At 42.9% G+C, this 27,064-nt stretch overlaps 1 protein-coding gene across 2 annotated transcripts in view; it reads right to left on the bottom strand.

Moving 5' to 3' along the window:
• znf385d (zinc finger protein 385D) overlaps positions 1 to 27,064 on the bottom strand; it is a 147,543-nt gene that overhangs the window by 21,664 nt on the left and 98,815 nt on the right. For both annotated transcript variants that reach the window (XM_084336470.1, XM_084336469.1), the window contains one exon: positions 19,514 to 19,682. In XM_084336470.1, coding sequence (XP_084192596.1) covers positions 19,514 to 19,682 — 169 coding nt within the window. The remainder of the gene's footprint in view (positions 1 to 19,513; positions 19,683 to 27,064) is intronic.

A 27,064-nucleotide genomic window follows, 5' to 3' on the forward strand; every position in this document is an offset into this window, starting at 1 on the left:
CGTCCGAGGATAGCGAGGAGTCGGATAGCCATTAAATGCCATTTGAGAATATAGGCTATTAATGCAAAGCGACGGCCTATAGCCTATACATATTATTTAATGTTTTCATAAGCGTAAAGACACGGGTTGGGTTGTGTCTTCTTGGTTGACAGCGCGTCAATGAACAATCTCGCTCGTGGAGTTTTTCATAGTTCGCTCGGGTCAGTCCATTATTTCACATCCCATGGGGGGTGTTTCATTACCATATATGGATAATCATGCACGAGCATTGACGGTAGAACAAAGAGGTATTTATCAACACGGAGGAGCGTAGGACCTGTGTACGCACGGTTGATAAATCCGGATTTTTTTTGTGCGTACACACATTCTAAATTCTGTGCTTACGAACGAAAGTAGAACACTTTCTAAGAACTGTTGATAAATGAGGGCCCAGGACCAGATGGCTTCCCAGCGCAGCTATATAAGGAGTACTGGAATGACTTGAAACCCATTTTTATGGGAATGCACTTCCTCAAACAATGAGCTTGGCAAACATCACGGTACTGCATTAAAGTGGTAAGGATCCATTAGACTGTTCATCATATAGACCCATAAGTCTTTTAGATCATGATTATAAGACTATCACCAAAGCATTAGCGAAAAGACTTGAAACCATCACGCCGAAATTGGTAAACCCAGATCAGGCTGGATTTGTTAAGGGAAGATATGCTACTGATAATATCAGAAGGTTATTAAACATAACCAATCATTTGAATCTAAAACAGAGGCCCTCTCTGCTCCTATCTCTGGATGCAGAGAAGGCTTTTGATAGAGTTGAGTGGAATTTTCTTTTCAACGTGTTGCATAAACTTAATATAGGGTCAAATTTTATCCAGTGGATTAAAGCAATTTATCAAACTCCAAAAGCAGCAGTTATTACTAATGGTATTACATCTGATTCGTTTCTCTTGATGAGAGGAACAAGACAAGGGAGCTCAATGTCAAGCTCATTATTCGCAATAATAATTAACATTAACATAAAAGGAGTGTATATCGATAAGGTTGAACATAAAATATCTTTATATGCTGATGACATTGTTCTATACATTGAGCAACCAGAAAGCTCCTTATTACATCTGTATAACACAATTGAACAATTTGGAAAGTACTCAGGATACAAGATAAACTATAATAAATCTAATGCATGTCTCCTACACATGAAACCAACAAAAGAAATGCAGAAATCCTACCCATTTCAATGGTCACCAGGAGGTTTCAAATACTTGGGAGTACACTTTACACCGCAATTAAATGATTTATTTGAAAATAATTACTCCTCTTAATGAGATTAACACAGATCTAGGTAGATGGGACAAACTACCCTTATCCCTTCTAGGAAGGATAATATCATTCCGAGATTGAACTTTCTCTTTCAAATTGTACCCTGCTACCTATCTATAACATATTTTAACATATTGAATAACCGTATCTCAAAATGTATTTGGTCCAATAAAAAACCAAGGATTAAATTACTCACTCTATACCTATACCAGTACTAAATACCTATATGTCCCTATGCCATAAATGTCATGTATGTTGTGTATGTCATAAATGTCTATATGAATTGAAAATGGGGGACCCTGATGGAAACAAGACACGTCTTTCTCAGGTCTGCATCCCCTTAACAATTGTGTGTATTGAGCCGTACTGTATTGTACCTATTCTGCAATCTGTTGAATAAAGTTTTCATTCATTCATTCATTCACTCTAATGAAACCTGAGTCCATGGGTGGTCTAGGTCTTCCCAATCTCCAACACTACCACTGGTCAGCCCAACTTCGAACTATAATATCATGGTCATTGGGAGGACCAGACTCACACTGGATACAGATAGAAGTGGGATATGTTGATCCTTTACCTCTAGTCTAGACTCTCTTATATTTATAAAGAATTTTGATCAAATAAAAAATATAAAACAATACTTCACGGTTGTGAATACCCTGTCTGCATGGAAAGATTGCTCGAAAAAGTTTGGCATAACTAAATGCATCTCTGTTTATTCACCTATTCATCGAAACCCTGACTTAAAAAAATATTTTTATTCAACTGACTTGGGGGTAACTCAACTTAAAGACCTTTTTCACAAAAACTGGAAATTAAAAGCATTTCAGGAGATAAGAGAAGAATATAATATTCCTAACTCAGACTTCCTAAAATATATGCAAATCCAAAGCACTTTAAGTTCACTTACTAAAGAAAACAAGTTAAGCTTTGAAATGACAGAATTGGAAGAAAAACTAACTACCTCATCTACAATTAAAGGTCAAATCAGTGAACTATATGAAATTCTAACTAATGAATGCCAAACACCTCTATTAAGGTGCTGGGAGACGGACCTGGCAACAACATTTGAAGAAAACAATTGGCAAGACATCTGTGATCGAATCTTCTTTCCCTTTACAAGCAATAAGATCAAAGAAAGTAATTTCAAATTGACCTACCTTACTCCTGTAAAAATGCACAAAATCTCGAAAGAAAACTCACCGAATTGCCCAAGATGTAAAATTAAAGGAGGAATTAAAGAAATTCCAGGAGCTGGAATTTGAGTTATCCCCATGTGTCTATCTATTAAATAATATAACAACTTGCCGCGCTTAGATCAAAAGAAATGCAGGCTGTTGGTATCCATAACATATTTTGCAAACAAAATGTATACTTCTCCTATGGAAAAATGAACTTTCACCAACATTCAATATGTTCATAGAAAAGAAATCTCAGTTTCTTCCCTTAGAAAAGATAACACTTGAAAAGCATAACCAGGGTCACTTATTTGAAGAACTTTGGAATCCACTCTATACTCAACTGGAAATTCATAATATAGTCCTATAAATGTGTCATATCTAATATAACAGACATGGAGTTTTAGCAGATTAGATTAGCTGATCTGTTGAGGCTCTTTGTCTGCGTGTAAGTGCCTGGTTGCCTGTGCATGGCTGTCAAACCCCGCCCTCGCGGGGTCGGGTCTGGGAACAGGAGCTGAACACGCAGCGGCCCGGACCCTTCCCTGTCGGAGTGGCCATCGATAAGCGGGTGTGAGCAACCGGGTGCTATAACCTGTCACTGTTTACAATACCGACATTTGCACTTTTATTTCTTATTACTTATTTACTTATGATTTATTTATTGTCTTTTTTGTTTGTTTGTTTGTTTGTTTGTTTGTTTGTTTATTTGTGTGAGTGTGCGTGTGTGTGTACCTGTGTGCGTGCGTATGTGTGTATGCCTGTATGCGCGTGTGTGCGTATGTGCGCATGCACGTGCGTGTATGTCCCAGTGTGTGCAAGCGTGAGTGAGAGATGGGAGAATGGATTGAGTGGGGACTGGGGAGCACAGTGAAAATTGTTCATGAGAATGACACTGAACATTCTGTAGATCTGTCGATTGAATGTGAAACCTCATGAAAATAAAAAGATTTAAAACCAAAAGTAGCAACACAACACAAAAGATAAAAACAAAGCTAAAAACAGGGGAAATTACCTAAAATACAAAATAAAGTTAAAATCTAAAGCTAAAACAGTTACATACTGCTACACAATAGTTAGTGGCTTTGAACCGTGCATAGGTTGGAAGAGTATTGAGCTTTAAAGTGCATTGAATGATGTTTGATGAGTCAGGAGCATCAACAGGTGGTAAGGGCAGGCAACTGCACCTCCTCATCCATCACGCTCAACATAGGGGCCCCCCAGGGCTGTGTTCTGAGCCCCCTCCTCTACTCCCTGTACACACATGACTGCGTAGCACAGCGGAACAACAACACCATCATCAAATTTGCTGATGACACAGTAGTGGTGGGCCTGATCTCTGCCAACGACGAAAGGGCCTACCTGGAAGAGGTAGAGAACCTGTCACAGTGGTGTCAGGAGAACTGCCTCTCCCTGAACGTCAGCAAAACAAAAGAGATGATTGTGGACTTCAGGAGGTCGGGGGTCAAGGACTACAGCCCCCTCAGCATCGACGGGGCACCGGTTGAGAGAGTGAACAGTTTCAAGTACCTCGGAGCCCACATATCCGAGGACTTGACATGGACCACACACATTGACAGTGTTGTGAAGAAGGCACGACAACGCCTCTACTTCCTCAGGCGCCTAAGGAAGTTCCAAGTCAGTCAGAAGATCCTTAGGAACTTCTACTCATGTACAATAGAGAGCATCCTGACTGGCAACATCACCTCCTGGTTTGGGAATAGCACTGCACAAGACCGTAGCAGACTACAAAGAGTGACACGTTCAGCCGAACGCACAATTGGAGGGGGGCTTCCCACCCTCCAGAACATTTACAACAAGCGGTGCAAGGGGAAGGCTAAGAGAATTATTAAGGACTCGAGCCACCCGAACAACTGCCTCTTTGAACTGCTGCGGTCAGGCAAGCGATACCGGAGTCTTAAGGCGAGCACAGAAAGACTCAGAAGAAGCTTCTATCCCCAGGCCATCAGGCTGCTAAACGAACAATAAACACCATGCAACAACCATCAAATGCACACAGCACACACACCCACACGCACACACTCACTCAAACAAACAACACACTGCAGCACCCACTCTCCACACTTTAGATCACACAAACACACTTTACACTTTATATTTATTGATAAAGGATTTGCACTACAACTCGTACACCTACTGTAAATTGTACCTAAATTGCACCTCATCCCATTTCTGCCTTGCACTATATAGTATTGTATATTAGTACACTGCACAGTATTGTATATTATATGGTAACTCAGTTACGTCTATTCTGCATCGAACATTGTACATATGTCTAAACTGAACACTGTGACCTCATTTTTTTTACTTCTAATTTTACTATGTTATTTTATTTCATACTTATCTTGTCTTGCACAGTCTCTGGAGCGTAACAGTAAGAAGCATTTTGTATAAAAGTATTCTGTACTTCTGTATGACAACTATTAAAGAAACTTGAAACTTGAAACAGAAAAGGCAAACCTTAAGCACAAGCCACTCATTTGAGTGAGTCAGATAGGGTCCGAAGTTCCAAGTTTCAAGTTTCAAGTTTCTTTAATAGTTGTCATACAGAAGTACAGAATACTTTTGTACAAAATGCTTCTTACTGTTGCGCTCCAGAGACTGTGCAAGACAAGATAAGTATGAAATAAAAACATAGTAAAATTAGAAGTAAAAAAAAAGAGGTCACAGTGTTCAGTTTAGACATATGTACAATGTTCGATGCAGAATAGACGTAGTTACCATACAATATACAATACTGTGCAGTGTACTAATATACAATACTATATAGTGCAAGGCAGAAATGGAGAAATGGGACGAGGTGCAATTTAGGTACAATTCACAGTAGGTGTACGAGTTGTAGTGCAAATCCTTTATCAATAAATATAAAGTGTAAGTGTGTTTGTGTGATCTAAAGTGTGGAGAGTGGGTGCTGCAGTGTGTTGTTTGTTTGAGTGAGTGTGTGCGTGTGGGTGTGTGTGCTGTGTGCATTTGATGGTTGTTGCATAGTGATTATTGTTCGTTTAGCGATTATTGTTCGTTTAGCAGCCTGATGGCCTGGGGATAGAAGCTTCTTCTGAGTCTTTCTGTGCTCGCCTTAAGACTCCGGTATCGCTTGCCTGACCGCAGCAGTTCAAAGAGGCAGTTGTTCGGGTGGCTCGAGTCCTTAATAATTCTCTTAGCCTTCCCCTTGCACCGCTTGATGTAAATGTTCTGGAGGGTGGGAAGCCCCCCTCCAATTGTGCGTTCGGCTGAACGTGTCACTCTTTGTAGTCTGCTACGGTCTTGTGCAGTGCTATTCCCAAACCAGGAGGTGATGTTGCCGGTCAGGATGCTCTCTATTGTACATGAGTAGAAGTTCCTAAGGATCTTCTGACTGACTTGGAACTTCCTTAGGCGCCTGAGGAAGTAGAGGCGTTGTCGTGCCTTCTTCACAACACTGTCAATGTGTGTGGTCCATGTCAAGTCCTCGGATATGTGGGCTCCGAGGTACTTGAAACTGTTCACTCTCTCAACCGGTGCCCCGTCGATGCTGAGGGGGCTGTAGTCCTTGACCCCCGACCTCCTGAAGTCCACAATCATCTCTTTTGTTTTGCTGACGTTCAGGGAGAGGCAGTTCTCCTGACACCACTGTGACAGGTTCTCTACCTCTTCCAGGTAGGCCCTTTCGTCGTTGGCAGAGATCAGGCCCACCACTACTGTGTCATCAGCAAATTTGATGATGGTGTTGTTGTTCCGCTGTTGTTCCAATCCAGCAACATTGTGATATACGGTGGTAGCTTAACAATAAGAGCTTTTATACATACACAAATAAATACCAATGATGCCACTCTGCAAGAGAAGACCAACCAAGCTTATTATACGGGAGACAATGGTGAGTATCATACACATCACTGATACACAATCTGAGGGCAGAGTGATGGACTGAGTCAAGTGGTTTAAGATTGTAAGCAGCAGCATGGCCAGGAATTACATCACCATAATCCAAAACTGATTTCAACGAAAACAGTTTCAATGATCCTTTTCCTACTAATCAAAGGAAAGCTGGTTCTGTTTCTGCACAAGAAGCCAATCGTCTGTTGCAGCTTGTTGGCAAGGTTGTCTATGGTATTTAAATGTAAATTTCTCTTACAGCCAGATGCCAATATATTTATATTCAGTGACTCTCTCAATGCTAGAACCACTCACAGTGGATGTATGTTATATTAATCATTATATTCAACATTTCTGGATCTAGTAAACAGCATGATTTTCTTTTTTTTAACTAGCAATAAGCACCAGTTTAAGATTAACAGGCACTTCATGAAGGGCATTAAAGTCAGATTTCAAATGCTTTAGATATATATACAAAAGGGGCAGCACAGTGTTTCTTACTATCTAATGCAGATATTATATAATTTGTAACTAATGTAACTAGCTAAAATTGTGCTGTGATTAGCTCTAAATTTAGAAGTACTGAGTGACTTGAAAGAAAATATCTAATAATAAAAGAAAATACCAATAGGGGGTAACGGTATTGAAGGGCGTGGCCCGGCACATATTTTGCCGGAAATGAACGAGCGTCTGTCTGATCGTCATAAAAGCTGTTAGCCACTTTAGCATAAGTGACAATGGTCGTGACCCCTCACATATTTCAACTTCTAGCGGTCTGTGTTGGCTCGAACCCCATAATCACTACTCGTGGCTATATTTATACTTTCAATTGCTGTAGACCTCTCTTGGCAGAGCCTGAAGTGTGGCCAGCAATAGCAACCCCTCCCGTATCCCAACTCAACTCCAACCTACACATCAGACCAATTAAAAAATTAAACAAAGTGCATACCAAGTGGTGTTTTTTTTTGTCTAGAGGTTGCTGATTAAGGACCTTGCAGATTTTACCTTTAACTAATAGAAAATATATTTTACTCCCAGCATTATATGGTTGGGAGGTAACACAACACAAATCAGATACTGGTGCTTTTGATGAAATAGGCAATTATTTTGGATTATGCAGAAACATTACTGAAGGAACAAAAGGCATTTTGATTGTGAGACTATACACTCAGACTCTACACAACTTGGGGAGAAAATAGCTAATCAGGGTTGTTTGTTATGATAATACCACTATTGGAATAAATTATAATGAATAGCTCATTTGAAATAATTTTGTATAGACAGGGGCAAAGAAAATAATAATTTTATGTTACTGAATGGGTACATTAATGATGAGTTTTGTTGTTGTTGCAAATACTAATTTTAAAGGATTACATTACATTACAACAGTCTACATTTCAGTATCATCACACCTCATAGATCCAACAGACACCATAACCTTGTGTGACGTCATGTTACCAGCACCAATGCCACATCAATGTCTCCGCCATTCAAGCCAAAGATTTAACAATGTTCTATTTATGATGCCGCCCACCTTGTCCCTCCTGATGAATAATGTTTATGCCAAGATGAGAGCAACAGCAGCGACCTCTTCACTCCCTGCAATTACCAGCCACCTACTCCCAGCCCACACGTAGAGCGCCAGGCATCAGAACAAGCCGCCGTCACAGCAATTCAATCACTCCGCCCAAACCAACTCAGCACCGAAAGCTGTCGCCACACCTGCTTCTCTGGGCAGTGTGTCAGCAACACTATTGTCCTGTCCCTATTAGAAAATAGGTTTTATGTGTGTATGTGTGAGCCTGTGTGTGTCCTTTTGTGCAAACACTGCAAAAATCTTACCAAGTGTTAAAGGAACACGCCAACATTATGGAAAATGTGCTTACTGTGTTCTCCAGAGTCAGACAAGATAGATACCAATTTCCTCTCTGTGTGTTCAAGCTATACCTATCCGCTTCCATTCATTTGTGCTAAGCTAGGCTAGCTTGCAGCTGGGTAGCTTTCCCATAATGTTGCCGTGTTCCTTTAACTCAATGGACGCCACGCAGTTGAGCATCGTTTGTACTTACCACTCCAAGCTCTAAGTGATAGGAATAAGTGGCTGTGTTTGCAGGGCTAACTATATTCTATATTATAGCTATGGATACAATACTATGGCCCATTTGACATCGACTATCTATCGTTCAATATGTGAAAAAAAATTTCATCCATACATTCCCGTTTTATACCGTGGTGAATATGAGTATAGTTTTAGAGTGATCCTGTCTAATCCCAGAAAACGATGCTATGCAGCAATACGTTCATTTCACTAAAAGCGTTGCTGTTTCTCGCCTGTACATGCTACTATTTCGAAATCAAATCTATATTATCGGTATTATGTTTCATCATGAATGCATGAAAGGGTGGGGGGGGGGGGGGGGGTCGTTTTTTGATGCTTTGATCGTCACCAACGGCATACGTTGTGGAGTAACGTTACACACATATGTTGTGATCGAGGTGAAGTCATGGTTGGATCACAGCAGGATTGATATCATATAGCCCTTATCTTCACTAGGATGTACCCCAAAAAGAATATTCCAATTATCTGATCGCGAGTCCCAGTATTGGTGTCGATCGTGTCGCCAACATAATCCGCCACACATCATGAATCGGGAGCATTTCACGCTTCTCAATCCGATCGGTAACCGCTCCACAAAGAAAAGTCCAACCGGAGACCTTTGATCGACGCACAGGCCAAGATATAATGTTTCAAAGGGTGCTCGATACTGCCACCTGGGTGGATGCAGCCGGTATTGCACTTTTGCATTCTCAGGATGATTCCCCATGTTAACCCCGAGTCTGTGTGCCTGTAATGAATGGAAATATCGAATAAAAGAAATAACGATGAAAACCTGACTATACTCTGGTTTTCGGGGGTCCTGACGCTCAACGCATGGCGAGATAACCCGACTATCATCGGGTCTGGCGTCCAAAGAGTTAAGCTTGTATTTGAGTCGTAAAATGTTGTCAAATGTCAGAAAACAAAAGGAGAATAATCTGCTTAACAACTGAGAACACGTCACTTGTTTCAAGAAAGTGCTTGAAACGTGTTACAAAATCTTGAAATTAGGCAGGTCACTAGATAATTCAAGATAATCTAGCTTGTTTGGAGAAAATCATGTGAAACAAGCTCATTTCACACCACTGGCAGAAGAAAATATGAGCCTCAATACAAGGTTTAACTTGGCACATCAATTTGAATCTGGGTTCCCAGAATGATTAAATACCTTTTAAAATGGAAATGTTGTGCAGTGAAATATTTTTGCAGCGTACAACACGTTTCACTGTGTTTACAGGCGGTTTTCCTGTGCCCTTGTATGTAAACAATAATGTACAACATAATTTAGTGACTCACTCCCGGACCTGGTCATGAGGCCATCCCGTGTTAACCCATGCATGTATTTGCCCTTGCGCCGTGGCGACACTAATCTACCATCATGTCATTAAAGAGCCATTTGCCTTTGGAAGGGCAGGTGATTAAAGTGTACTTTCGCTGCGGCCTATAGGACGCCCTCCATTCTAGGAACCCTCAGGAATCTATATCCCCACTCTGTGTGACCTGACTTGCTCTGGGAGGCCCAGTTAAGAACTCAATCCCCTCTCATTAATGGAGGTAATGACTGTGATCAATCTAAAGTTGGTGTGGGTTGGAGTTGACAGCAATGGGTGAGAGAGGGGGGGGGGGGGGGGGGGGGCGAGAGAGAGGAGGGAGGGAAGGGACAAGAAAAGGAAGTAAGAGAGAAGATATAAAAATATATCTTGTGAAAGGAGCTAAATGAAAGAGAAAGAGGATAGGGGAAGGTAGAGCAGCACCCGGGGAACAGTGAGAGTGAGATAAAACTGGAGAGGGAAAGAGACAGTATGTGAAAAGAGAGAGAGGAGGAGGGACCTGAGAAGGTAATCGGGAAAGAGAGGAGATAAAGTAAAAATAGAGTAAGTGAAAGACTGGGGAGAGAGAGGGAGGGAGTGTGTGGTGAATGCAACAAAGAGGGAGAGAATTAGAGGGAGAGAACAAGACAAGGTATTGCGACCCTCCCAGACAGCTGGCCGTCCCCTTTCTTCAGCCATTTCTAAACCCCAGCAGCTCCGCAGGCTCCCAGGAGGTTCTGCTCTGGTGATTGAGCAGAAATTCTGTTGCAAAAATCCGTCCATTCTGGTTAGGCTTCCAGGCAGTCACAAAGCTCCCCCGAGATCTGATTACCTTTCCTCATTGATGCCAGATTAAGCTCTTTAATTAAAATAATTGGGCCCCCCATTACATAAAGGACAGGAATCCCTCAAGGCTCTTGAGTTCTGACAAATTCTATTCTCCATCTGAAATATTTAAAAAAAAGTATCCTTGCGTCAGTCTTCAAAGTAAGTGAGAAAGGACTACGGCTAATATTCTGAAATTACTGTAAAATATTGATTAAGATCCTACTTTAGCATTCATAAAGAAATGTATTTCAATGGTTATGATTCTCTATGAATCTCTTTTTTTTCATACAAAAAAACAAATTATCATAGATATTTTACTGCAGCAGTGGTGGATCTGAATACAGGGCTGATTTATTTCCTTCCAAACTCATCTAAAAGTAAATGATCCAATGCCTAAATTTGTTGGAAGAGATTCCACAGCCTCAAACTGCTCCACAAATGAGGATATTTAACAGTGCCATGCAGGTGAGGAGCCAATCTAATCACCAACTCATCAGGGTTATTGCCTTCTTTGGTGTCTGTGGGGAAAGAGCTCTTTCCAACCCAGAGCATTCAGGGCTCCGGTACAGAAGCAGACTTGGTTGGTGAGGGAGACATGAGGATGGAGACTGTGGAGCCAGGGATGGCTGAACAAGCCTGAGCTAGCCTCCTGCCTCCCCACCGGCCTGCTCCATTGTACAGCTGCTGTCAGTGCCTGGCATGGCTCCCCTGACAATCTGCTCTTTAATAGCTAATATCAGGGTACATTTCCTCAGGCACTGGACTGGAACTGAGAGATGGCAGGCTGTGCTACGGGCATCTCTCTCTCTCCCTCTCTCTCTCTCTCTCTCTCTCTCTCTCTCTCTCTCTCTCTCTCTCTCTCTCTCTGGTGTAAGGACAAACACACACACACACATATACACGCTTGACAGGCGGTCGCCGCTGAGTCATCGAGCTAATCTATACTATCTCACTGTGGCCAGCTGTCCATCTCAGGACACCCAAGTTAAAAGATGGAGACACAAAACCAACACACACACACAAAGTGCATGCTGGCATTATTCGGTACCTGTAAACACACACACACTTGCTTACCAGTGTGTACACACAACACACAAGGAATCGCACACAGAAATAAACACACACTCGTGTAGACACAAAAACATATACATACAACCACAACCAACCACACATACATATATATTTGCTTAGGCCAATTTTGGGGACATTGACTTATTCCCTAGGCCCTAACCTTAACAATAATGATTTACAACCCTCATTTAATTTGCATATAAACTCACACACAACCAAAAACTCTAAACAGTTTTCCAGGCATTAATTTAATTTGACAGGTATTGAGAGTAAATGAGTTTGAATATGGCCACCAGTAGTGATGTCATCGGTGACATTGCATCCTTGTGTTGTCTTAATTACAGCTCAATCAAATGATAAGGTAGCAGTTCCTATAAGACAAGGTGTTGCTATTTTTTCATCTACATGGTTTCATGGAGCTGTAATTAACACAACCCAATGATTCCAATGATCCCAATGTCCCAGATGACATCACTGGTGTATGGGAATCATATTCAAACTCATCTACTCTGAATAACTGTCACACTATGTGTGCAAAACTGTTGCATGTGTGTGAGATTATGTGCAAAACAAATCAGAATTGTTTTTGGGTGAAGTGCCCCTTTAATCTTAACCTTAACCACTGACCCCAAAGTCAGCTTTTTCCAAATTAAGAATAGTACTTTTGTTCCCGATTGGACAACTGCTCAATCAGTCTGAAATGTCTCTCTTTCTCTCTCTAAAGGGATTTTTTTTAACCCTATCCCTATTTGTTACTTACTAATGATGTTGTTGATTGGTAGAGTCCTTTCTCAGCAGAATCCATGCTGTTCCTCATTCTAGCTCCGACTAGTTAGCCACAACCCAATGCAATGTCAATGGGGTCAAGCACCTGTCTGTACAAGCTGACTGAGGACAACTGAAATCTACTTTGTGTGCACTGTGAAGTAGACTTGACAGTTGTCTTCAGGAGCTTGACCCCACTGACTTTGCACGGGTTTGTGGCTAACTAGCCGGAGCTAGAATGAGGAACAGCATGGATTCTCTCCGATCAACAACTGGTAAGTAGCAGATAGGGCTAGTAGGGGTCCAAAAGATCACAACTATGCCTTTAATGTCTGCATTGTTACTATGACAATAAACATAACAATTCCCTGTTCTCCTCCCACTCTCTGAATAGCCTACATGAACTTTACAAAACCCAATTGCTCTTCAGAGGTTTTAGACCAAAACAAGTGCTTGCAGAGATTCTGCTCGCCAAATAGCAAACACAGAAGAATTCCCCTCCTCGCTTGTCGACTTCTATCTACTCTGTGTGGAGCCATTACTCCCCCCTGACCCTGGCATTTCATTAGAGGGCTTTTTCTGGCACCAATACACCGTCAAATACTTAAGCCTTGTAGATAATGCAGTGTTTACCCGCCTCTGCAATTAATTCCCCTGACACCTGAGTACATTAATATTCATTAACCAGCGGCACTCGTGACAATCTGACGCTCCCGCATACTGTAGACGCGATAGCAAGATAGCGGAGGAATGTGGCGGGCATTTTTTTAAGGGGTTGTTGGTGACAGAAATGATTAATAGCAGTTTTTCCACTCGGTTATATCGTGAGCGATGGGACTTTTTAGGAGTTTTTAAAATGGTCTCTCTTGTTTTTAAAAACATCATGAAGAAATATTTCCCCACTAATTGATGAGAATGAGTTGGCTCAGTGGGAGCTGGAGTGATAAGCTCAGGCTAGTGTTTCAATGTGTGTGTGTGTGTGTGTGTGTGTGTGTGTGTGTGTGTGTGTGTGTGTGTGTGTGTGTGTCTGTATAACACATCAGCTTTATGTAGAGACAAACTAGCACACATGCAATACATGAACTGAAATATATGTAATAATAGTTTGCGCTGCTTCCCCTTTCGTATTAATTTCTCAATACTGTTGTTCGTTGTGGACCTTATGTGTTTTTTAAGGCATGTTTTTACTCAATAGTACACAGTGGAGAGAGCGACAGGAGAGAGTGGAGAGAGCGACAGGAGAGAGTGGAGAGAGCGGCAGGAGAGAGTGGAGAGAGTGACAGGAGAGAGTGGAGAGAGCGACAGGAGAGAGTGGAGAGAGCGACAGGAGAGAGTGACAGGAGAGAGTGGAGAGAGCGACAGGAGAGAGTGGAGAGAGTGACATGAGAGAGTGGAGAGAGTGCGGCAGGAGAGAGTGGAGAGAGTGACAGGAGAGAGTGGAGAGAGCGACAGGAGAGAGTGGAGAGAGCGACAGGAGAGAGTGGAGAGAGCGACAGGAGAGAGTGGAGAGAGTGACAGGAGAGAGTGGAGAGAGTGACAGGAGAGAGTGGAGAGAGCGACAGGTAGGGATGGGTACCGAATTCGGTACTTTTAAGGTACCGAACCGAAACACGTCGGTACTACCGAGTATCGATTCAAGTGAGATAAAAAAAAATATTGTAATTATTTTTTTACCTTTGTTCTTTTCATGTCGACGTTTGACTTGATTCAACAACAAAGCAGTCGGAGCAATGGCAAGCCGAAAACGGTCGAAATTGTAGTTATTTGAAGCGACAGGAGAGAGTGGAGAGATAGTGACAGGAGAGAGTGGAGAGAGTGACAGGAGAGAGTGGAGAGAGAGTGATAGGAGAGAGGGGAGAGAGTGACAGGAGAGAGTGGAGAGAGCGACAGGAGAGAGTGGAGAGAGTGACAGGAAAGAGTGGAGAGAGAGTGACAGGAGAGAGTGGAGAGAGTGACAGGAGAGAGTGGAGAGAGAGTGACAGGAGAGAGTGGAGAGAGAGTGACAGGAGAGAGTGGAGAGAGTAGCGACAGGAGAGAGTGGAGAGAGAGTGGAGAGAGTGACAGGAGAGAGTGGAGAGAGTGACAGGAGAGAGTGGAGAGAGAGCGACAGGAGAGAGTGGAGAGAGCGACAGGAGAGAGTGGAGAGAGTGACAGGAGAGAGTGGAGAGAGTGACAGGAGAGAGTGGAGAGAGAGTGACAGGAGAGAGTGGAGAGAGCGACAGGAGAGTGGAGAGAGTGACAGGAGAGGGTGGAGCAGGGCTGTACGTTAACTTTTTTTGCACATAGCACTGGTGCTACAGAGGTTGATAGTTTTGTAGCACAGGCCAAAATCTTGTAGCACGAGTATAAAACGTCTCTAAAATCTCTAAAAACAACCACAAGTAGTGCAGTTCATTACTTAAATAGGTATGTGACTGGCAAGGGACATGAATCTTGCATACAGGGCACACAAAATCCAAACTTTAACAAGAAATGCTTTCAGACAAATTCTTTCTTTATTTGCTCCAAAAAACCGAAGTATGTTGTGAAGTGTATAGATAGATGTGAAATGTATAGATGTAGCAGTACTGTCTATCTGTATGTCGTGTATGTCATATGTTATGATGAATTGAAAATGGGGGACCCTGATGTAAACAAGATGAAAGTCTTTCTCTGGTCTGCATCCCCTTAACAATTGTGTGTATTGAGCCGTACTGTATTGTACCCATTCTGCAATCTGTTAATAAAGTTTTCAATCAATCAAGTTAACTTTGAACCTCGGTTGTCAAGCCACGTCAATGTTGTGTATGCATCTGGGTGGCATCACAACAGTGTTCACTGTGCCTTTAAGACGACACGGTGGCCTTACGACAGTGCTGTGAAGTACCGTCAAGTGTTGTGGTAACGTCAGTTGGGTTGGTGTGCTGTTGTGCACAGCTAGCCCCTTTCGTGACTGCGATGTGCAAGCCAGGGGCTTTTGAGCATAAAATAAAATGTCTAACCTTACGTCGTAGTCCGGTGCGTTTTTGGAAACATTATAGACTATAGTCATAACAGATACAGTGCTTTGAGCACACGCGCACACGGGGCTAACCACTAACGATAGCTAGCAAGCAGCTATATAGCTAAAACGCTAACTAGAAGCTAACCACTGTATACAGTTCCAATAGACTAACATACACCTCTGTGATTTAAATGTGTCCTTGCCTTAGACTCGAGGGTTGTACTAGAGTTGGATGCAGTTCCCCGTTGGTCAGTCTGTCTGTTTTCCATCTTCTGCTGTGTTTAATGTTATCTGTTTGCGAGTGCTTCCTTGACTGATGGCTAGTACCGCAGGACTTTTATTCAACATTCTATATTTCCGCGGGTTGGCGAGTACTGCAGGAACTTTTATTAAACATTATATATGTCCGCGGGTTGGCCAGTACTGCGGGAACTTTTATTAAACATTCTATGTCCGCTGGTCTTGTGCAGTGCTCTCGTGGCACTGTCAACTCACCGCGCCGTGGCCCATTCAACTTAATACCGTCACACTTTTCTTTTTCTTTTTTTGCCACACGGGCCATCGCACCAGTGCTACTGAAGTCAATCCATTCATCGCACAGACTGATGTCAGTGTAGCACGTGCAACATATATATCGCACTGTACAGCCCTGGGGTGGAGAGAGCGACATGAGCGAGTGGAGAGAGAGCGACAGGAGAGAGTGGAGAGAGAGCGACAGGAGAGAGTGGAGAGAGCGACAGGAGAGAGCGACAGGAGAGAGTGACAGGAGAGAGTGGAGAGAGCGACAGGAGAGAGTGGAGAGAGTGACAGGAGAGAGTGGAGAGAGTGACAGGAGAGAGTGGAGAGAGCGACAGGAGAGAGTGGAGAGAGTGACAGGAGAGAGCGGCAGGAGAGAGTGACAGGAGAGAGTGACAGGAGAGAGTGGAGAGAGTGACAGGAGAGTGGAGAGAGTTGAGAGAGCGACAGGAGATAGTGACAGGAGAGAGTGGAGAGAGTGACAGGAGAGAGTGGAGAGAGCGACAGGAGAGAGTGGAGAGAGCGACAGGAGAGAGTGGAGAGAGTGACAGGAGAGAGTGGAGAGAGCGACAGGAGAGAGTGGAGAGAGTGACAGGAGAGAGTGGAGAGAGTGACAGGAGAGAGTGGAGAGAGTGCGGCAGGAGAGAGTGGAGAGAGCGACAGGAGAGAGTGACAGGAGAGAGTGGAGAGAGAGTGACAGGAGAGAGTGGAGAGAGCGACAGGAGAGAGTGGAGAGAGAGTGGAGAGAGTGACAGGAGAGAGTGACAGGAGAGAGTGGAGAGAGCGACAGGAGAGAGTGACAGGAGAGAGTGGAGAGAGCGACAGGAGAGAGTGGAGAGAGTGACAGGAGAGAGTGGAGAGAGTGACAGGAGAGAGTGACAGGAGAGAGTGGAGAGAGCGACAGGAGAGAGTGGAGAGAGCGACATGAGAGAGTGGAGAGAGAGTGGAGAGAGTGACAGGAGAGAGTGACAGGAGAGAGTGGAGAGAGCGACAGGAGAGAGTGGAGAGATAGTGACAGGGGAGAGTGGAGAGAGTGACAGGAGAGAGTGGAGAGAGAGTGACAGGAGAGAGTGGAGAGAGTGACAGGAGAGAGTGGAGAGAGAATGACAGGAGAGAGTGGAGAGAGTGACAGGAGAGAGTGGAGAGAGCGACAGGAGAGAGTGGAGAGAGAGTGGAGAGAGAGTGGAGAGAGTGACAGGAGAGAGTGGAGAGAGAGTGACAGGAGAGCGTGGAGAGAGCGACAGGAGAGAGTGGAGAGAGCGACAGGAGAGAGTGGAGAGAGTGACAGGAGAGAGTGGAGAGAGCGACAGGAGAGTGGAGAGAGAGTGACAGGAGAGAGTGGAGAGAGAGTGACAGGAGAGAGTGGAGAGAGAGTGACAGGAGAGAGTGGAGAGAGTGACAGGAGAGAGTGGAGAGAGAGTGGAGAGAGAGTGGAGAGAGTGACAGGAGAGAGTGGAGAGAGAGTGACAGGAGAGAGTGGAGAGAGTGACAGGAGAGCGTGGAGAGAGAGCGACAGGAGAGAGTGGAGAGAGCGACAGGAGAGAGTGGAGAGAGTGACAGGAGAGAGTGGAGAGAGCGACAGGAGAGAGTGGAGAGATAGCGACAGGAGAGAGTGGAGAGAGCGACAGGAGAGAGTGACAGGAGAGAGTGGAGAGAGCGACAGGAGAGAGCGGCAGGAGAGAGTGGAGAGAGCGACAGGAGAGAGTGGAGAGAGTGACAGGAGATAGTGGAGAGAGCGACAGGAGAGAGTGACAGGAGAGTGGAGAGAGTGACAGGAGAGAGTGGAGAGAGTGACAGGAGAGAGTGGAGAGAGCGACAGGAGAGAGTGGAGAGAGCGGCAGGAGTGGAGAGAGCGACAGGAGAGAGTGGAGAGAGCGACAGGAGAGAGTGGAGAGAGTGACAGGAGAGAGTGGAGAGAGTGACAGGAGAGAGTGGAGAGAGTGCGGCAGGAGAGAGTGGAGAGAGTGACAGGAGAGAGTGGAGAGAGCGACAGGGGAGACAGAAGAGGGGGAGGGTTGACATCATGTGTCGAAGGTTCATGAGCCAGATTTCAAACCCACAATGTTGTGAATGTGTGTCATTCGACCATATGCTTTTGATGGTGAAACTCAATCTGTAATTCTCATTCCTCATGGAAAGCGCTCCCCAAATAATAATGCCATAAGTAGTTACACTCTCCACTGGTCGCCTGGGTGTCTGGAGACGGTATGCAGCACTCAAAGTCCTGACGCGGGTCAGGTCCAGTATCCAGCGTCGTGGACTGAAGAGTGGATATGAGGTCCAAGAATGAACTCCAAGTTTAAATACGTTTACATGTGGAACTTTGGAACGGTGCTACATGCCACGAGCCGAGGCACTCAGACGTAATCCTGGAGGTGGCCCAGTATGTTTCCAATTCCTATTAAAGGTTCTACAATTTCTAAAGTCTGAGGGGGGAGATTTTCATTGGAACAATTTTATGACATAATCATAGATGGCTCTCAGAGTACTTTAGTGGAGGAGACAGAGGCAGGAACACCTCTCAGCTATGGGTGTGGAGAGTGTAAAATTATTTAATTGGGTTACCCTGCACAGATTCAAAGTGAAATAGGATAGATCAAGAGGTCTATCAAGAGAAAATGGAACAGTGTTGAAAAGTAGCTAGTAAAGTCTGACATCATCAACTGTGTGAGTTCACCTGACACCAGATATGGTTAAGGGAATGAGCTAATGCAACATAGCAACTAAAGGACTTGTGGAACTGGCATCTGTATTCTAGCAAAGAACAAAGGGTGTTGACAAAACCAGACCATGTGGTGTCGGTGGCCGACAGCGGGTATAACACTGAACGGCCCCAATTCACAATCCGTCTCTTGTGACCAGGCCTCTGATCTGAGCCGTTTGGGAAGTGTTTTTAGTTTTATGAGAATAGCGCCAACGTGAGGCCAGATGACTCAGAACTTTACAGGCCTCCTTGCTGTTGTGAGGCAAACACATGTGTCAAGTTTGGTGGAAATCAGATGTTCACCATGTAATGAGTCACATCCTGACCAATTTTCTTCAGGCGGTCGGTCATATGGTTTGGCCTATCAATTTAAACATGTTATTTCCCAGATTGTTTTAAATTTTAGTTCAGAAGTTTGGTGAGAATCAGGTGAACAGGCATCAGGGAATAGGGAAAAAGGTGGTTTCCCGGAAATTTGACATGGCGGATTATTTTCCATGAGTAGACACATCTCTGGATATCAGTGAATGTATGGATGTATAAATTGGGCCTGATGGTGGCAATAGAGGAAACGCCATGGTGTCACCAAAATCAATACGGTTCTTCTTCTAGGGGTCATGAATGTGCACCGCAAATCTGAAAATATTAGAACGGGAGCTCTTCAAGATACACTAATTAATTAATTGAAGGTTTGGCCTGATGGTGGCCATGAATGTGCACAACAAATCGTAAAAGATTCTAATGAAAGCTATTGGAGCATTCACACAAAGGATCTGCCACCGCAGTGATCGGGCTAAATCCATAATATCCCTGACACTGATATAATAAGACCGTGAGTGTGTGGATTTAGAAACAGATGGTACCAACCTTTCCTCTCTGTGCCGTTGGGGATCTGTGAAGTGTTGGTACTTTTAGAAATGTCCTGGTTGTTGGTTTCCTTGGTGACCACTGAGCCTTTGAGCTTGCTTTTTGGGGCATCCAGAGATTTTAGCTTCTTGGCGTGTTTGGTTCCCTTATAGTGGGCCAGGGCTTGGCTCTGTAAGTAAAACAAATGACAAGCTCAATTTAGACACGAGGCCCAGCTAAAGCCAGACCCTAATGAAACTGAAACCTACATCAAGCACAATCATCAGTTTACAGTCGGTAGGCTTTGCGCAAAAAAAAAGAAGAAAATCACCATTTCTAGATCTGACGCTGTGCAATGAAACCATCCTTGTTTAAATCAGTCCTCCTTTTGTAATACAATACAATATTCGGGTCCCTGTAATTGTTATGGCCTTTATTATTACTCCTGATGTTTCATTTGTGGAGTTAGTGGGAGTTGCAAGTCTGAACATGTATCACCACCGAGATTCACCTTCACAACACATTTAGGTGGACACACTGAACTGGGGACACATATGCAGAGACTTTCACTCGTCCTTGTTTACCTCAGTGCACTTCCTTGCAGACTTTGCCTGTGGCAGGAAGGAAGGTATCAGGAGGGATGCAATTGCCTCTTAGAATAAATAAGCATGCCAGAGCCACAATCCCCCGACAGACCATTGTAAGCATCTGTATTTATGGGCTGTAGCGGAGGTTTCACTAAAGACCACTGAGACAAAAAGACGGTTTCGGTTAGTATTCCCTGCGTAGACAATGCTGCTTCTATTTCCTTTATCCTCGTAATAAAATAGAGGTGAACATTATATGAACATTTGTTAGATGTATATTGTTTTGATTGTACTGTAAGAAGATAAGCTTAACTGTGATTGGAGGAGTTAGCGTAACGTTGAGTAAGTATGATCAAAACGGAGCGAGTGGAAATAATGCGGAAGCGGTTTCCCTGTCAAGCAGCACTTCCTCAAAAGAGAGAAAAAGAGAGAGAGAGAGAGGGAGAGAGAGATAGAGAGAGACAGATAGAGAGAGGGAGAGAGAGGCTCATACGGTGCAAGTCTCTGAGCGATCTCTCCTCTGTCTCTCCCCCTGCTTTTTACACACACTCGCGACTCGAGCCGCTCACACACGCGCACACGTGCGCTCTGTGCTCTCGTCTCTCTGTCTGTCTCTCTCCCTCTCTCTCTCCCTCTCTCTATTCCCAATGGAGAATACAAACTCGTAACCACTATTTTACGCTTGCGTTTGCCATATACCATATTGATTTGATTTGATTTGATATTTTTTATTTTCGTGTCTTACATACAGATGTATGCCCAGCCCATATGGGCTTACAAGACACATAACAATAAGTATATAATAATATACTTTACCAATTACTTAACAAATGACATAGACCAAGATGGCCATAAAAAAAAAGAAAAATACAAAAAAATACAATAAAACGTAATATAACACAAGCTGTACTCAATGTAAATAAATAAACAGAAAAACAAGGTGAATTCAAATACAATTATATAGGATACAGTGTGTTTTGTCTCAGGTGCCATGCCTTCTCCAAAAATCCTGCAAAACCGAAGATGTCCTCCACAAAAAAACAACTCAACATACAGCTCTCAGACTGCCAAAACAAATCTGGGTTTGCAATTTGAATTTTTTCAAATAAAGCCCTCCTCAAAGTGGTGTACAAAGGGCAATAAAAAACAAAATTATATTCATCCTCCACCACTCCCAGATCACACAGAACACACAACCGCTCCTCCTCAGGTTTACCCTGGAATCTACCCACTTCCACAGCCAATGGCAGGGTGCCAGACCTCAACTGGGCACACAGAGACCTCCGTCTTCTCTTTAAGTTTAACATTACATAAGGTTCAGTAAAATACTCATTTTTAATTGCAATATATTTTCTAAGTTTAGGTTTTTTCAAAATCTCCACCTTCCACTTATCCTGATGGATTGTTGATAATTTTGTTTTAATTATGTGAACCTTACACTGCAAATTGTTCATAAAAATCATATACTGCTAAATAAATGCCTTTGTTCGTTGAGGTTTTTTCAAGTTAGATTAAGACCTTGCAAGGGTAGACTTACTTAAAACTGCTGTCTGATCCTCTTGACTGAATTGCTGCTTTCAGCAGGCCAACTGCGCTCTACAATGCCTATTGTGCGCGCGTGAGCCCGTTATAATTGTGCTCCTGTTGGGTTGTTGGTTTTGGTCAGAGTCATTATGGCTTCAGTGGATAACCCCGATCTGCATGTAAGTGCTATTTGAATTACAGATACCCCAGTAATAACATTACCATTGAATTAAATACAATTAGGCCTGAATGAGTCGTGTTCCTCCTGGCCACCGGCAACGACATTATCAGCCAAATGCGCATCGCAGATTATCTGTACATTGACCGAGTGGAATCCCGTTCTATTCACATAACTGGATTTGTTTATTGATGGAGCTTTGAAAGTTACACTCGCGTAAAATCCTCTCTTGGCCTCAGCCTGCTGTTATTATTGATATATGGATATTGTATGTAGTTGGGGGTTGGGGAAATTACGACATCCAACACTGCGTTTTGTTTCACGCTCGAATTTGGGTCCCAAATTGCGGTACAAGTCTCGGGTAGCGGAATCTACTTAATATTATGTTCTCTCTCGGCAAATAGACTGCCCTATCTCTGAAAACAGTTCCCCCCGCATCCTATAACGCTATAAACCACCATCATTCGGAAAGACCTATTCCAAATGCTATTTATAGGGTTTGACAATAATTACACTAATGTCGCTATTTTACAATGAACTATAATTAATTACGTGTCATACCGAACACGTCTTTGTTGGAACTCTAATCCATCCGTCTGCAGTCTTCCCATTCTATTGCTTGGTGACATGTACGCACGGTCCGAGCTGTGCGTAGATATACGCACAATCTCAAGCACACGTTCAAATTGATAAATCCCACACTTTGCTTAGAAATTATTAGGGATGCACCGATATGAAAATTTGCGGCCGATACCGATACCGATTGTTCAACTAACACAATCAGCCGATACCGATGGCAAAATATATATATAAAAAAAAGTCAATTAAAAAAAACTATAATTATGAAACTACTGTATGTCTCTAAATGTTTTGATGAATTGAAAATGGAGGACCCTTATGTAAAAAATCCTCCAGTCTTTTTCTGGTCTTCATCCTCCAGTCTTAGCACTGTTGTTGTATTGAGCTATACTGTATTGTACCCATTCTGCAATCTGTTAATAAAGTTTTCAATCAATCAATCAATCAATCAATCAATCAATCAATCAATCAATCAGACAAATGTATAGAAAAGCTTTTATTATAACCATATAACAAAAAATTATATTATTGTTTATGAAAATGTGTTAGCCCTATGCTTGACTATTATTTTAGGCATGGCAACAAATAAAATAATAATAATAAAATGAATAAATAAAATATTAAATAAATAAATAGGCTACACGTCTCTCTTTTTGTGTTACAAATTGTGCTCACCGATATGAACATAGGCCTCTTTACTTACTTAAAAAAGGAAACATCAAGAAATATGTTTATGGTATTCCATCATGCCATGTGTGTTTTTTATATATTTTATAATGCTCATGATTATTACTGAAGTCTGAGTCATACAATACCCACTGGGCTTTCATCTTCAACAGACTAACTTGACTAAAAAGACAAAAAAGTTTATGAGTTTTAAGAGTTTAAGAGACAGCACTCACTGTATCTCTCTCAAACAAAGCTCCATGTTCTCCAGTAATATCTCCATAATCTGAGTTTGCAATGCATGGTGTCAGGTACAACAGAACAATTTTGATTGACAGTCGATTCTGCCAATTACGTCACACTGCTAGCACCCACCTCCTGCTGTTCTTACCACCAATCGGCAATCGCTTATTCGTTTTTTACTTCCGGGAAGTCCGCCATTGATTTTCGCGAGAGATCAACAACAAAGCTAATAACGTTAGCTCCCCGCGGCCCACGAGTAGATTACCAGCGCTCCGCAGGAGTACTAAACGAGGCATAATGATTTTACTGCAACGAATGTTATAATAAAAGCTATTCTATACATTTGTCTGATTGAAAACTTTATTAACAGATTGCAGAATGGGTACAATTCAGTACGGGCTCTCTGAGCAAAGGAAGGAAGTGAGAGATATGAATGAGTAATGCTTGCTATGGTCGACTCGGGTAAATATGCTGATGTTATTGAACATGTAACTATATAACGTTATTGCCACAAAATGAATGCCTTTGCTAATCATAAGTAACTTTGATGCAGTAGCGTGTGTGTGTGGGGGCGGCGTTGTGCAGGTCGCTTGACTGAAACTTTTTTCAAAGTTTGAACGTGTGGACCAGATTGACGCGACACAAATTGACGGATATTTATCGGCCACTGCCATCTGAAAATGTTAGCTTATCGGCCGATAGGCCGATGGCAGTCAACAAGGCACTTATCGGCCGATACCGATACCCGACCGATATATCGGTGCACCCCTAGAAATTATTGTAAGCACGGTTTACGCACATATCTGTAACGGTTCCAGGGAGGACAATGGAAACAGTGGCCACAATGTAAATTGTGGTCACAGTGGGAACAGTGGTCTCCTGCCTGGTCTCCTACCTCCCTCTAGTGGCCAGATGACCCAGATGGTGCAGGCAATCATCACACCGATATTGACTATATTGATAAATATAATTAATGTTATTTCATGGTGTGTGTTATTGAATGTCCCTTCCCTGGTGTGATGTGTTTCCCCTGTTTGCTTGTGGTTTTGTAATTTGCTTTTGTGTTTAGTTGGTTGTTGTGTGTTTTAGACTGGATTGGCCAGGTGTGGCCAATTGTAATTAGTCTGTGTATATATGTGTGTTCGGTCTGCTTCTCTGTGTGGTGACATTCCTCCGTTAACCCTGTTCCTGTCAACGTCGTCTTTGCCCTGTAGTGTTGTACTGTCTAAGTAAGTGTATATTAGTCTTCTGTTTTGTTGCTTGTTTATTTTTGAGTTCTCAGTTTGATCTTTACTCTGTGCCAGCCCGGCTGTGCCTTTTATGTTATTTTGTAACGTGCCTTCACCCATCCTTATGTTTGTTTACTTATCAGCCTCTTATCAGCAACCCGTGTTACCAAGAAAACAAATCACGGAAATGGCCAGTTCGCCCGCAGCATCCTAGTGCTAACGTTAAGCTCTCAGAATGGTAGCAGTTCTCCCGCAGCATCCTAGTGCTAACGTTAAGCTCTCAGAATGGTAGCAGTTCGCCCGCAGCATCCTAGTGCTAACGTTAAGCTCTCAGAATGGTAGCAGTTCTCCCGCAGCATCCTAGTGCTAACGTTAAGCTCTCAGAATGGTAGCAGTTCTCCCGCAGCATCCTAGTGCTAACGTTAAGCTCTCAGAATGGTAGCAGTTCGCCCGCAGCATCCTAGTGCTAACGTTAGCTCTCAGAATGGTAGCAGTTATCCCGCAGCATCCTAGTGCTAACGTTAAGCTCTCAGAATGGTAGCAGTTCTCCCGCAGCATCCTAGTGCTAACGTTAAGCTCTCAGAATGGTAGCAGTTCTCCCGCAGCATCCTAGTGCTAACGTTAAGCTCTCAGAATGGTAGCAGTTCGCCCGCAGCATCCTACACACAACACACACTCTCGTTACCACAACGCTTTACGGTATTTTCACAGCACTGTCGCAACATTACCGTAAAGCGTGAACACCGTTGTGATCATACACAATAGTTAGCTCTCAGAATAGCCAGTTAGCCCGCAGCACCAGCAACAGTAAGCGTGTCTCATTTAATTTCACCCACTGAAGCGGGGTTCCCCTCCTCCTCCTCCTGTGTGTAGACAACCAGCTTCTGCGTGGCTCGCTCCACTAGTGAGGACTGGTCTCGCCCTCTGCTGGCGCGTGTGTGCACTACAACAAAACTCCGTTTTGACGGTATTGATTTTCAATACCGTCGGGATTTCTAAATACCCTGGTATACCGTAATACCGTCATACCGCCCAAGCCTAATTAGCACTAAAAGTGAACTCTCTTTATTGTATCAGAAACTTCAGAATGTCATCTTTCAAAAGAGACCAGGCTCATGCATGTGCTATAAGTATAAAGTATAGTGTTTTGGTTTGCAAAAAAAGTATGCAGTCCTCAAAAACGAAAACTAAAATGGCCAATTTTGGGGGCGCCTGTTAAGCGGTACTACATCACATCACATATTTTATTTTATTACATTTTTATTTGTTTTGCTCATGGTAATGCACAGTTCCATAAAATAAAAAAGCGCTTCATAATCAAAGCATATCTTAATTTGCACATTCCATGACCGAAAAGGAGCAGGGAGAAGACAATCTTATTTTGCCTGCCCTTTACTCAAAACTTAAATGAACAATAGAAATAGATGGTCTGTCAATTACAATTATTTGTATAGTATAGTAATAGTAACAATGAATACTTACAGTAACCTGAGGGGAAATATAATCATACACCATACACAATATTTCACTATCACTATCACTAAGGAAACATGTTACCCCCTAACTTCATAAAGTCTGATTGTTCTTTCTTTATACTTTGAACTAAAAGATATTTATACAACCCTTTAAATCATTCTGTGGAGAATTCCACAGTTTTACGCCACATACTGAAATACACATCTGCTTTAGCCTGTGCATACTGGTGCTTAAAATTAAATGTCCTTCTATGCTCCTCGTCCTTGGAGCTAAAAACAAACAACCTCGGCAAGCTTTCTGGCAATACCCTGTCCTGTACATAACTAATAATATCTGTAACTCAACTAAATCTTTAAGCTTCATTAGTCCTGACTTAATAAACAGACTGATGGTATGTTCTCTTGAATCCACATTATGAACAATTCTTATTGCTCTTTTCTGTAATATAAACAATGGCTTTATGTTGTTCATGTGCAGTACGTGTTTCCCCACACTTACAGTATACACAGTAACTAAAATATGGCAAAATAAGTGAACAACAGAATTAGCATGGCCTTGTAATGTAAATTTGCTTTGTTCAAAACTGAAATATTCATAGACACGTTTGTTTTCCATATTCCATATTCCTCTTTTTGGGGACATAGTTTACAGAACAAGAGAGGCTTAGTTCTTCATTAAGCCCATATGGTTCAACTGTGTTTAGTGTGTATATCCAAAAAGCCTCTCTTCTCAACAATTTATTTACAACATCTCCTCCTCTCTGGGAGGGAGAAGTTAACATTCGGCGTACCCGCACGTCGCGGCACTTTGCCCTCGTCTGCCGGCTCCGGGCTGCATTTTTCGCCGATCAACCAATACATTGTTGGAAAGTTGAATTTGCTGCTTTCCGATCGCCACCACACTCAACCTATTGCGTGCTTCGGGTCTCGAGTTACAAGACGAAATATCCGGCGAGCGTAATTTGACAAGCCGTTCCGATGAGTGACTACATCCGGTTGTAAACGTCCTGAACTGACCAGTCACCGCTGATAGCGAAAATTATTGACCACCGTTGTAGCCAAGAAGCGTCTGCTCCGAAAGCGATCCCAGA

This window comes from Notolepis coatsorum (genome assembly GCF_963971535.1).
Source record: "Notolepis coatsorum genome assembly, chromosome: 19".
NCBI classification, from domain to species: domain Eukaryota; kingdom Metazoa; phylum Chordata; class Actinopteri; order Aulopiformes; family Paralepididae; genus Notolepis; species Notolepis coatsorum.